The following is a 12,970-nucleotide window of genomic DNA, read 5'->3' on the forward strand; positions in this document are numbered from 1 at the left end:
CCCCCCCCCCCCCCCCCCCCATGTAGTCAAAGCTCTTGATCATGCAAAGTCAAGTTCAGTCAGTTTTATTTCTAGAGCCCAAAATCACAATTTTGTCACATAAGGTTTTACAATCTGAAGAATATACGACATCCTCTATCCTTAGACTCTCAACTATTGGTTAGAAGAAGAAAAAAAGATTCCACTTACTCTGTTTCCAAAGCTTGTAGCTACATCTTGTGGCCTTCCTCAGTGGATGAAATTGCTCAGTTGCCATGAAAATGGCTGAGTTGTTATCACTTGACCTAAATATGGAGTTGCGGTGGTTGTATATCAGTATATTCACAATTAGTTTTCTTTAAATGCAACATGTACTATAGGGCTGCAACTAATGGTTGTTTTCATTATTGATCAATCGATCAATTGTTTCGTTCATGAAATGTCTGAAAATAGTGAAAAGAATTAACCATTGTTCCAAAACCCAGGAATATTTAATGTACAATGACATAAAAGAGAGAAAAGCAGCAAATCCTCACAATTGAGAAGCTGTAAATAGAGAACATTTGGCAATTTAGCTTAAAAATGAAAAAAATATTACAATAGTTGCGGATTATTGCAGCTGTCATGATGTAGATTAAATTTCACACGTTCCTCCTTAAAACTCCTAATGTTTTATCACGTTGAACTTGATGATGGATGGATGTCAGACAAAACTCTGACATCTCCAAATAATCTCCATGTAAATGTTTGATTATACCTTTTTTTTTCTTTTCTTTTTTTTTTTTTTAACATAATTGTTGCTTGTTACCATCAATGTAGACATCTCAAGTGTGTATCCTGATAACTCATGATATCAACATGATGTCACTGAAAGAAGAACAGGGTGGGATGTTCCCTATAAACAAGTGTTTATAGGGAACATATATATTCTGTCGAGGAAAGTCGGAGAAATCAGCTAGTGTAGTATTTGGTTGAAGTAAACCGCATAGACTTTAGTGGAATAAGCTTGGAAATCACAGGTTTGGGGAGAGTGATTTGCTGGAAGGTACTTAAACGGTACATTTTGCCGAATAAGAAAACATACAGTAATTCATCAACCTCCTAAACACAGATTCCCAGACACTCCAGAGATTTAAGTCTAAACTTTACCTGCAGGCTGTTTTTCTTTTTCCTTGACATGTTCGCTCACATATTGCCCTGGATTTCTCGAGTGTGTGGTCTGTATCTATAAATATTCCCTGGATGGTTTACATAAAGTGAAGTGTCAGCGTTATCAGCGAGATGCTGCAGGCAGTGCAATCCCTCAGTCCTGCAGATAATGTGACCCATCTCCAGGCAGATATTGACATTCCTGGGTTGGATGAACTCACTGGCATCAGAATGGATCCATAAGGAGATCTGCACACTGAAAACGTAGAGTAATGAACATAGAGTATGGTATTGTATAGTAGACATGGTGTTTTAGGCGATTTGCTGTATTTGTCAGTGTTGTTGTAAAAGGAAATTGCTTGCTCTCCAACCATTAAACTGTTTAATTTATCATTTGTATTGGTTAATTTATAACTTGTGTTTTCTTTTAACTGCAGCATTTACTAAAATGATCACAATAAATGGACAAGAGTACCATCTTCAGCTGGTGGACACAGCAGGACAGGTATGATGATTGATTTGTATGTGAATATGGGATGTGAGTCCTTCTATTTCAAACCTGTAACTTTGCACACTAATTTCCTCACAATGTCTGTCTCTATAGGATGAGTACTCTATCTTCCCACAGACCTACTCCATAGATATCAATGGTTACATTTTGGTCTATTCAGTTACATCTAATAAAAGGTATACTTTTAGCAAACAAATCTCTATAATATATAATATAGTATAATGAGTTTAAATGCTAAAGGAGAAACGTTTCCCTTGGTTGTTCCAGCTTTGAGGTTGTACAAGTTATCCATGAAAAACTATTGGACATGGTGGGAAAAGTTCAGTAAGTATACTTCTTCTTCTTCTTCTTCTTCATCTTCTTCTTCTTGTTTTGCTGCCCAAAGCATTCCAAAACTTATGTAATAAATCATGCATACATGACAATACACTGTTTACTTTTCCCTCTAATACAGAGTACCAATTATGCTGGTCGGAAACAAGAACGACCTACATATGGAGCGGTATGTCATAACAAACACTTAAATTAAATTTGGTTGGGTGCCCAGATAGCACAGTTGGTAGAGCGGGCACCCATAAATAGAGGTTTACTCCTTGACGCAGTGGGCCCGGGTTTGACTCCGACCTGTGGCCATTTGCTACATTTTATTCCCCCCCTCTCTCTCCCATTTCATGTCTTTATCCGTCTTGTCAATTAAATGCCTAAAATGCCCAAACATAATCTTTAAAAATGTGGAATTTCTTATCATTCTGTTGGCAGAAAGGCAAAACTAAACATTCTTCCCATTTGAGACAGATGTTAATATTCAGGTGATAGCAGGGGGAAGCCACTTGTACCAAGCAGGCATAGTTATATTTGTCTGTGTTTGTTTATGTAGCCCTTCAAAAATACTTCACTCAGTGGAAGCAGAATTATACTCTGTGGCCTTACTCTAGTTTTTTTTTCTTTAGAGTAATCAGTTGTGAAGAAGGAAAAGCCTTAGCCGATTCCTGGAACGCTGCCTTCATGGAGTCCTCAGCTAAAGAGAATCAGGTAAGAGCTGAAGCTGCAGATAGTCGTGTTGACTTGGTTGTTATCAAAGCCTTTTATCTGTTAGAAGGTACCCAATTAAAATGTAATTTTAATGCATGCTATATTACTAGTTGACATTCATTTCATGATTAAATTGTCACAAAGGTTTGATGGGACCGCTTGACCAAGGGCTCAGTATCATTTGTAGATTATCGATTTTACAGATCAAGATCAGCTTACACATAATGGGGAGCAAACCGCGATAGGTGTATAATATCTTCTGTGGCACTGAAAGGAAATTTCATATGTCATAATACTCTGATGACCATCAGGATTATGTAGGCATGGGCCTTAAGACTACTCATTTGTGACAGAAAACTTTTGGGGGCATGTAGTTTGACTGTTCAAATTGGTTGCTTATGAGGCAGGGAGGGTCTTACAAGATATCAAGTTGCATTATGGGAAGTGTAGGATCCAGCTGTTTTGGAGCTTGGACCATACTCGGGACTAAAGGTTAGGATATCTCTTTTTTAGCATTTCCAATGCAGTCATTTTTCAACCTGTAACCCTTCTCTATACAGTCATAAAAACATGCATGCTAACTAGGACCACAGTTGAAAATTAAACGACTGGCTAACACTGGTGCATTTACAGAAATGCTTGTCTTAATCAAATAAATCTACTACTACATTTATTGTTATTTGCGGAGTACGCCTATACCGTACCGGATTCTTATTGTCGGTATACCCACACAAATATTAAAGAAAAGGGTTTGCTTGCCAGTAACCACAGGTGTCACAAATGGATCAAATGACTTTGTGTAATGTAAAAGGGGTCACTTGTAGTGTAGAGACCTTTTACCCAACAAGTTCTCCTCAGCTCCACGGTGTGTTTTAGGGTCTTTCAGCTCATTGTTTTGGTTTAAGAAAATCTTTTGGATGTGTGAATAACTGTTTGCCATCATCATCATCATCATCATATAATAATACTAACAATAACATTATAATAAATCAGTGTTGGTGCACTGCCCTCAAGTGGCCAAACATATTATTTCATGCAGATGCAACAATGGTTAAAAAGTTTATCCACCACAGCTTCCAGGATACAGCATCCATTATTTCTTATTAAAGTAACTGGAATCAATTCTTGATGCTCTTTTTCTAATTTACAACATAACTAAGTTTCATAATTAGGAAGCCTGTTTATTAGCTTTAAGTCAAGGTAAACAACAGTGCTTGACTGTCTTTAAATGCACAACACCATATTTGTTGTGCCTAAATGTAACCTATTCTGCTGGAAAATTCAAAGTGGTGTGACCCAGACATGTGACAGCGTCCTCTGTACATGCGTGCTTGTGTGCGCGCGTGCATGTGTGTGTGTGTGTGTCTTGCTGTGTCTCTCTCAGACGGCCGTGGAGGTTTTCCGGAGGATGATCCTGGAGGCAGAGAAGATGGACGGCGGCGTGCAGCCAGGAAAAACGCCCTGTTCCATGATGTAGAGCCGCCCAATCAACACACAGGACACTGCACTGGGATATCCCGTTACTTGAAGGCTAGCTGCCAGTTCTCCTCCACCTCAGCTGACTCCACCCCTCCAGGGTCCTAAATATCCAATACTGTCTATTTATGGCTCTGACTCCACTGTTATTTATTAGTATTTCCTATTTTCTTTGTGTTTGATAAAAAAAAAAAGGATGAGTGGCTGTTCCCTTGTCTCATATTTCCCACAATCTACCCCACCTCCGTCTCTGTGCTCGGCACTGATGCAAAACACAGAACTTCATTTGGGTGTATCAGAATAAATGTTTTCTTCTGCTCGGTAATAACGACTACCGTAACTAAGGCCAGAGATAATAGTGGCTTGATGCATCTTAGCTTCTCATTATGCAGCTCCCATATATACTGTAGGCAACGAGTCCTTCTCTGTTTTAATGACAACAGATAAGGGAAATGTCATGTCTGCAATACATACGCTCTGAAAATGGATAAGTAAACATGGACGTTTCTTCTGATACATCACCAGTTGTTTGGTCCTTCCAATATATACAGCTCTTTTCTACTTCATCTCCACAAAGTACCCACATCTCTGTCCCTCAGTTTGTTTCATAGCGGTCACTGTCAGCCAAAAAACTCTGCATCCATTTTCTAATGTTGAAAATGTTGTACAAATGTTTTTGATTGTAATCATTAAAGCAAAAAGTGGTTATGTAACGCAGGGTTGAGTGTGGATTATTACCTTGGCTGAAGAGTGAGATTTGTGTCACCAGGGAGGCAGGGCAAATTTATTTAATTCATCGATTTTTTTAAATTACTTCACAGAAGGGATAAAGGATAAAATACTTTGAATAGGGCCTAGGATGCAAGTGCACGTGGATATGTTTTTGAGATTCAGTACAAAGAAGCATGGGGAACATTGAAATTTGTGTTAAAAAATTAAATGCTGCGTTTCCATGTTGAGACAGAAACTTATTTAGGTTCTTTCTTCAATATGGTATATTATAGTACATTAGAACATTTTTTAAAGCTTATTTTTTACTGGTTTGAAGTGTTTGGGGCTCTGCTAGATAAAGGTGATGTCACGTACTTTTAGTGCACCAATCAGGAATAATAAAATCGGAATCTGGCGACAGCTGGTGGGTTGTTGACTCACTGTCAATCCAATCTCATCAAGCCACACCCTTGCAGTCCAGATGAAGCAGATTGAAGTTTTTCTCTTAATAAATGATACCTAAGTATGTTATTGTAACCTTTGAGGACAGTTTTGGTCATGAATTTTAAATACAATGAAGGAAAGGGGTCGAAAGTCCTTGGAAAGCCCTGAGAACTGGTGAGATATGCTTTCTTCACTGTCATCAACCCAATCAGCTGAAAATGAAACTCTTGCCTGAACAAGAATCCTTTAAGTCTTGGACTTTGTTTTTTGACTTGGCGTGGCTGTCAGAAAGTAATAAGAAAACTCCAAAGATTTCCAGAAATAAGAATAAGAACATAGCACTTGTTCTTTGTCAAACTTTTTTACTTGTCAAGGGAAAGGATAGACAAAACATAATTCGTTTTTCTAGCCACTTTGTATTCATATATGCATTCACCCCTGTGAGTCGCTTGTAGCAGTCTGCGGGGGTCCCTGGGTTTAAGTGCCTTGCTCAAAGATATTCCAATACATTGTCATTTTACAAGGTGTTGCACATGTCTTCGGTACAGCACTTGATGTCGATGTAGGCGTTTATCTTCAGCATTTCACAGTCTGATAGAGCCATGCACTTCTGGTATTGGCCATCTAAGAAAGTAAAACAAGGAAAAGGTTTTAAGAAAGCATGTCCTTTCAATATGTAAGAAGCGCCTCGCTGTGGCATAGAGTAATTGTATTTATCTTACACATTATTCACAAACATCTGACAAACAGTTCAATCCACAGAGAAATGCACATAGTCCATATTCAGAAACCGTGCCCTTCAACAAGACGTCAGCACTTCCATACGGTTGTGATGTCACAATAGTACTATATATAGAAGGTGAATACAGGTATGTTCAGACAGAGGTTTTGAGAAAAACAATGTGTTTATTGATCTTTAAAGCATGTAAACATGATGAAGCTGAAACTGAGAATGATATGGTACCTTTAAGCAATTTTCACTCCTTATACATTTTTCAAAATCTGGAACAAGTTATTTACCTCACCTCATTTTGGTGCCATGGTACACATGCAGGTGTTTCTCTTTAATGAACTTCTCCTTTGATTTGACTATGATCCACAGCAACGATCATATTGTATTTCATTGTGGTTTATGTACTAAGGTCATGCATTAGTTAAATTTAGAATAGTTTTCATTGTGCTGACAAACTCACATGGTTCTCTGAGGAAGCGGGCAGTAGCGCAGGCATCCTTCTCTGGTTTGCAGCTCTCTGCTGTAGGCTCACAGCTTCCTCCAGCCTTTTTGGAGACACACCGGTGGCAGTTCAGGGCTTCACCTGAAAACAAAAAACAGCCAACCAATTTTTCAGTCATTTTTTTTCTCCCTTTTCTGTGGCTTTATTGTGTCTGCCATATTGTGGACTATGTGTTTTCTGGAACCATGAGTATTTGCAAGATGTTAGCAAGGATCTAGTTTTCTTAAATGTTAACAGTGTGCATGAAGCGACATTGGATGATATTGTGCTCTCATAGATAAGTCAATTACTTTCATTTCTTAGATATGACTCCTACAGTCTGTTGCGAAATGAAAAGAATGCCTTTGAGTGTCTGATAAGTATACTGAAATTGTGTTCCTGTACAGCACAGACTAAAAGACATTAGAAGATGTCTCTGGTGCACAGCAGCACGTGTTTATTCAGTGGAGAATCAGTGACAGACTCACCAGCTGTAAACAGCAGGGTGACAGTTAAGGCCAAGGCCAACAACTTCATTTTTCTGTTCATTACTGCAACCTTTGAGAAATAAAGCACATATTAAATGATACAGTAGACAGCAGCCTACAATGCCTGCAGTGCTCCAGATTCCACGGCATTCTCATTAAACAGTTTTTTAATGTTTAGGCTTTTTTAGAGAGTTATCTCTTGATTTTCCTTAAATGATTTGAATTATATATGATACAGTTAAATTATTGAAATTCTGAGCAAAAACAAGTGTTGTTAGTATGCATGCACATATTGACATTTGATAGCAAATATATTGCAAAAAAGTCAAATATTGATTTTGATATTTCTTGTTATTAAACACATCAAAAAAGAACGGAAGGTAAAATACACAAAATAAGTTATATATTAAAAATGTATGTTTACCTTGATGATTCGTCCGTCTCGGTTTGACTGAGGTGTATTCATCCACGTTCCTCCTTTTATGTACTCCCAGTGAGAGGTGTATCTCTGTTAAATCTATATACTTAGCATTTACTCCTCACCCTGGGTACACTGTGTTCAGGGGTTAAAGTTTCCCAATGCTCAGATTCTTTCATTATGCAAGAGCTGTCCACCCTTTGTCCACTGCTGTATATAATTTATGAGCTTTTTGCAAATATTAATATATGCATTTGTCACAGACTCAGATAAAGCTTTATGTTAGCTGAATTTAAACCGTAGGAGGACAAGAGGATGTGAAAGGTACAGTGTGTGTTTGCTTTAGGGTGATTTTGGCTGACCTACTGTATATGAGGTGTATTACCTTTAGCCCAGTGCTCTTTACCTAACCTCAGCTTCAGACTACGAATCAAGTCTATACAAAGAATTTACTTGAACTAGCACTTAATATAATTAGAATATACATAATTTCTAATGAAAGAGAATAAAAGAATGGCACACTCGCCAGTTGTCATACAGTTCAGAGCACATACAGAAAATCAATCCAATACACGAATGGCTGGCTGAAATAGCAGTTATCAGTGGAAAAAAGTCCAAGTCCATGTGACGTTTAAATCTACACACCCTAGACAATTGTTTTAGACTTTGTTACTTATTCATTCTAATTATGATGTCACAATGGTCTAATCGCCAAACCCTTTTCTCATTCATTATTTTAATAATTGTTCACTCAAAATGAAGTCTCTTCTGATTGAAACGGCTTTGATTGACTGTTTTAGTAAATGCTAAACCTTGTTGAACTTTCTAATTTCTAAAAACCCACTCAATAAAGTGCAATAAATCATTTCAAATTGTGTTTTATCGCACTGCAGATAGAGAGAAAACGAGAGAGAGAGAGAGAGAGAGAGAGAGAGAGAGAGAGAGAGAGAGAGAGAGAGAGAGAGAGAGAGAGAGAGAGAGAGAGATTGGGGGAGGGAAGGGAGGAGGGGGCGGAAGTCATACATTGCATTAAAAAAAGGTTTTATCTGTTTTGTATCCTGCTACACCTGCCTAACCTTAAAACTGCTAGTCTTTGATGTTGCAACTGAGAGAAATTCAGTTCAACCAGGGTTACATCTGAATCAGTATCAGAGAAAAAAAAACAGAATCAAGAAAAGCTAGAGTGAAATCTGCTTTAGAGTATGGAATCTGGTGGCTCTGTTCAACCTGTCACCATCGAAACTCACAGACATGGACTGGGACAACACCTTGTTGTGTCTACATCTTCCCAGTTCCTCGCCCTACTTGTCAGAAGACAGATGTGTTTGTACTGGGTCATACATGTCCTTTCACCTCTGCTTTAGCGTTCCCTCTCTGATTGTTTTCCCTCCTCGCCTCCCCTTGTTTGGACACCACCCAAATATTATTCCACAACCCTGACTCAGTGCAACATCACTCCCAAATCCCAATCATAGCAAAATCTCTCTCCCTCCATTGTTTCGACCCCCCCTAGCGCCAAACTCCAATATCAGCACTGACACATGTAAGGGAAACTGTCCATGTGGCGAAATGTCTAAACCCCCCATTGTTGTGCTTTTGTTGCCTCTGCCTCGCGACACAACCACACTCTCTGTTGGCCATATATATCTGAGCGTCCACATTTTTCCACTCTTAGACAGTGTCACCAGTGTGGAACAGCTAACAGTGGAAAATGTCTCAGTACTCAGGAAAGGTGAGTACTACAACAAGGGATGCAGTCACAGTTAAAGTTAATCATGTGTGTATCACAAATAAATGTCAATCATCAAGGCAGTTATGTCCGGCTGATCCAACTTCCGATTGTACTTTTAACAGCGTTGAGTGGCACATTTACAAGATATCTTTTAGACTATTTGCAGCACTTTCCACACAAATATCTGTTAGGAGAAAACTACTGAAATCTTCACTGTTGTGGCAAAAAAACCAACCAGATCGTGTTCTATGAGGGAAAATGTTTCACTGGGAGGAAACTGGAGATCTGCAGTGACTGCGACAACTTCCAGGACCGTGGCTTCATGAACAGGGTCAACTCTGTCCGTGTGGAGAGCGGGGCCTACATCTGCTATGACCACCCAGACTTTAAGGGCCAACAGTACATTCTGGAGCATGGCGAGTACCCCGAATTCCAGCGCTGGAATGCTCATAACGATCACATGGGCTCCTGCAGGCCAGTCAGGATGGTAAGAGTGTATGTGTGTGTGCCAGAAAGTTACAATGATTTCAATAATTGGATTCATAATAATGCAGGAGTTAGCCTTGCACTACAGATGCATATTAACATGCATATAGTTATGCCATGCGCTGAAAGAAAACACTTGAGACATACTGTGGCCCTGGGCTATACATTTTATCCTCTGTGAACATTTACACTTTAGATTTCCAAAGGTACGATTGTTTGCACAAACAATACAGCCACTGTGACATAAAGGAGGAGGCTTTGACCCTTTGAAAAAGGCCAAAGGCAAACTTTTCTGCTATGACTTAGCGAGAGGGCATGTCATTATCCTCCGCAGCATGGAGAGCACTACAGGATGGAGCTGTTCGAGGGAGACAACTTCTCAGGCCAGTGTGTGGAGCTGTGTGACGACTGTCCTTTCCTGCAAGCCAGAGGCCTAACCAAGAGCTGCATCAACTCCCTGAAGGTTTATGGAGATGGAGCGTATGTATCTCTGAAGCACGGGGACACTTAGTTGGATTGAACCTGTTAGAGCACATGAGCAACATAATATGTACTAGAATATTGTAGTGTACTGTGTCTTCATTAGTGGACTTCTGGCTAATTTGTTAAAGGGTCCGTTCAATTTCTTTTAAAAGATTGGAACTTTATTGCCGAGAGACTGTGGACAGAACAAAAAAATGGGAAAGATAGAGAAGTGGGGGGAGGGGAGAGATGACATGCCAAAACACTCATTAATATCTGAGTTAAAATTGTTGTAATTTATTTGTTTGTTTGTTGTCATTGTTTTTGTCAAGCACTAGACATAGCTATCCATCTCTAAAATTTTGGCCATCATAACAATACAATGAAAATGAATAATGTAATGATAATTTTGTTAGAAACCACAAGAGGTAAGTAAGAAACTATGCTTTTGTATTTTAAACCTTCATTTTAGACTTAATAAAAGCCAAGTTGGATAGAATATTCTCAGAAATATGTCATACAATTTACCTTACACACCCTCACTTAGCTAAATATCCCATAAATAACATTGTAACCTGCAATTTTAAAATGTATATTAATGTTATTTATTAATTTTCTCAAACAGCTGGGTGCTGTATGAGGAGCCTAACTACCGCGGCCGCATGTACATCGTGGAGAGAGGAAACTACTGCAACCACATGGAGTGGCAAGCAGAGAACCCCAACATCAAGTCTGTTCGCAGGGTGGCAAACTACTTCTAAACCATCTCATCTGGCAATGTAACTGCGGGGATGGGATCATCCACTGAGGACAAACACACCCCACTGTCAAGTAATCTCACTATGACTCTGTGGGGCTGTAAAATAATAAAAGATGAAGAAAATGTATGACATTGTTTGTTGTTTTTATTTTTGTACTGAATTATTTAAAGGCTGAAATAAAGTAGTGACCCGACAATATCTTTAATGTTATTTTCATGTTTTCTCCTTTTATTCTTACTCCGTGTGAAGAGTAACTTAACCACCGCATTCACTGTTGAAATGGCTGCAGGTTTTGATTCAAGTAATTGCTCCCTCTTAGACACCATAACTTAATACCTTCTCCTCATACTAATGGATCCATTACCAAGTTAAATAACATACTCTGAACACCACTGAACACAGTTAATAGATTGGCATTTAATATATCCAGCAGGGGAATTAAAAGGTTTTAAGAGTAAAATAAAACGGTTTGGAAAAAAAAAAAACACAACAAGCCAGTCTTTTAACAAACTCATTCCCTCACACGAGTGAATGTTTGGAAGTCGGCAGTAAACAATAGATACTGTGTGTCCCCCCTACATATATAATATATAAATCAAGAGTGAAAGAGAGAAATTGCACATGTTGAATTAGTCTCTGCACCTGCCCCGGGGGAGCTCCAGGATCTCTGCTACCACCTAGTGTCATTTATCTATTAAACTGTGAAGTCGTGACGCTCACCCTGGGGTTGCCAAAGTAGACACAATGGGGATTTTTAACAGCAGTGACACTTGATTCTTCCTTGAATACAAAAGCGAAACAAAGAACAGAACACTCATTCTGAATAATGCATTAATTTATGTCGTACATTCTGGGTTTATCCACGTAAATTCAGTTTGCCTAACAATATCCATTGTTTCAGTATATTAAGCACCTAACATGTATCTATGATATATACAATGCAGTATATGTAGTTACCTGTCTGGCATAAGTTGTATTTAACAGCTTTTTACAACAAGATTAGCTCATAGTTTGATCATTTCTCCCCATGCTCTCGTTCTTTTAGGAATGCCACACCATGGTTGTGGCCGGTGGACCTTTGATGAACACTAATGTGATTTCTCTTCCAACTGTCATGACAACAGAACACCTATCTTTACAAGGTTACGCTCATGGCCTCTCTATCGAGTTACAGGGTCAATATAGGAGAGCTTAATGAGGAAATGCTTGGTCTTGAGTTACATTGAGCGGCACTAGTTTAAGAGCGATTACCTATACGGCTAACCTTATTCATGGGCCATTTGCTGCATGAATTGTCTGGGTGTCACCAACATGCCATTAGTCTGGATGTCAAAGATGAGAAAGAGAGAGGGAAACTGTGAGCAAGGTCTAATGGCATTTTAACAAAGTCATTGCTGAGTTTCTATGATGACGGGATCTATTATTTTACACAAAGGATTTCTATTTTGAAAGAGTATATTGAATGCTACGGCCCACAAAGCAAACCTATGTCATGGCATTCTGTTATTGTTGTAGACATCCATTTTATTTTTTTAATAAGTCTTCTTTAATTGCTCTAATGGAGGTACACATTTTCTGGGGAGAGAAGCATACCCAATTAGTCAGGGGAAATTACTTGAACCTTGACCTTTTTGAGAGAAATACTTCTAAACGTGATGGTCTGTTGGCTTGGAGACTTGGTCAGTGGGCAGCCTGACCAACCCTTTGTCAAAAAGCATTTAAAAAACCTCATGCCACATCTTATTTAGCAGTTATCAAGAGAAATACTTTTAAACAAATATCATGTTTGGAAATAGGAGAAGTATATTGTCACACACTTCCTGTTTTGTGATAACAAAAAATGCTAAGCGATTATGAGCAATGGTTTGGCTCTGTTATGGTTTTGCTGTGTTAGGTAAATTTTATATTTAACACTGTCTGGCGGTAATATGAGTAATTAGAACGAATACAATTGCATATTTTGTATCCTGTTACTCCAAATTAGGTCGGTTATTTTTAGCACTGCAACTTATGCATAAAAGATAATTCACATAGAAAAAAAATCTGAATTTACAAAAACTATTTACAAATACATTTATCACATTTACATCGATAAAATACATATAGG

General features: G+C 38.5%; 3 protein-coding genes across 3 annotated transcripts in view; 2 read left to right on the forward strand and 1 right to left on the reverse strand.

Annotated features, from left to right (window-relative positions):
* rheb (Ras homolog, mTORC1 binding) overlaps nt 1–4,860 on the forward strand; it is a 6,251-nt gene extending 1,391 nt beyond the window's left edge. Inside the window, exons 3-8 of the mRNA XM_034888460.1 lie at nt 1,566–1,633; nt 1,733–1,815; nt 1,907–1,963; nt 2,094–2,141; nt 2,590–2,671; nt 4,056–4,860. Coding sequence (XP_034744351.1) covers nt 1,566–1,633; nt 1,733–1,815; nt 1,907–1,963; nt 2,094–2,141; nt 2,590–2,671; nt 4,056–4,148 — 431 coding nt within the window. The 3' untranslated portion in view covers nt 4,149–4,860. The remainder of the gene's footprint in view (nt 1–1,565; nt 1,634–1,732; nt 1,816–1,906; nt 1,964–2,093; nt 2,142–2,589; nt 2,672–4,055) is intronic.
* Nucleotides 4,861–5,649: 789 nt separating this feature from the next.
* Nucleotides 5,650–7,570, reverse strand: ly97.3 (lymphocyte antigen 97, tandem duplicate 3). The gene is made up of 4 exons (XM_034888838.1): nt 7,429–7,570; nt 7,005–7,074; nt 6,496–6,618; nt 5,650–5,926 (listed from the first exon to the last, which is right to left on the reverse strand). Exons 1-4 carry the CDS (start codon nt 7,468–7,470, stop codon nt 5,820–5,822), a joined length of 342 nt encoding a protein of 113 aa, XP_034744729.1. The 5' UTR covers nt 7,471–7,570; the 3' UTR covers nt 5,650–5,819.
* Nucleotides 7,571–8,879: 1,309 nt separating this feature from the next.
* LOC117954787 (gamma-crystallin N-A) lies at nt 8,880–10,989 on the forward strand. Its single transcript, XM_034888783.1, has 4 exons — nt 8,880–9,154; nt 9,393–9,641; nt 9,975–10,120; nt 10,728–10,989. The coding sequence occupies exons 1-4, from the start codon at nt 9,134–9,136 to the stop codon at nt 10,861–10,863; spliced, it is 552 nt and encodes a 183-aa protein (XP_034744674.1). The 5' UTR covers nt 8,880–9,133; the 3' UTR covers nt 10,864–10,989.
* The last annotated feature ends 1,981 nt before the right edge of the window (nt 10,990–12,970 follow it).

This window comes from Etheostoma cragini, chromosome 12, assembly GCF_013103735.1.
Source record: "Etheostoma cragini isolate CJK2018 chromosome 12, CSU_Ecrag_1.0, whole genome shotgun sequence".
Classification (NCBI taxonomy): domain Eukaryota; kingdom Metazoa; phylum Chordata; class Actinopteri; order Perciformes; family Percidae; genus Etheostoma; species Etheostoma cragini.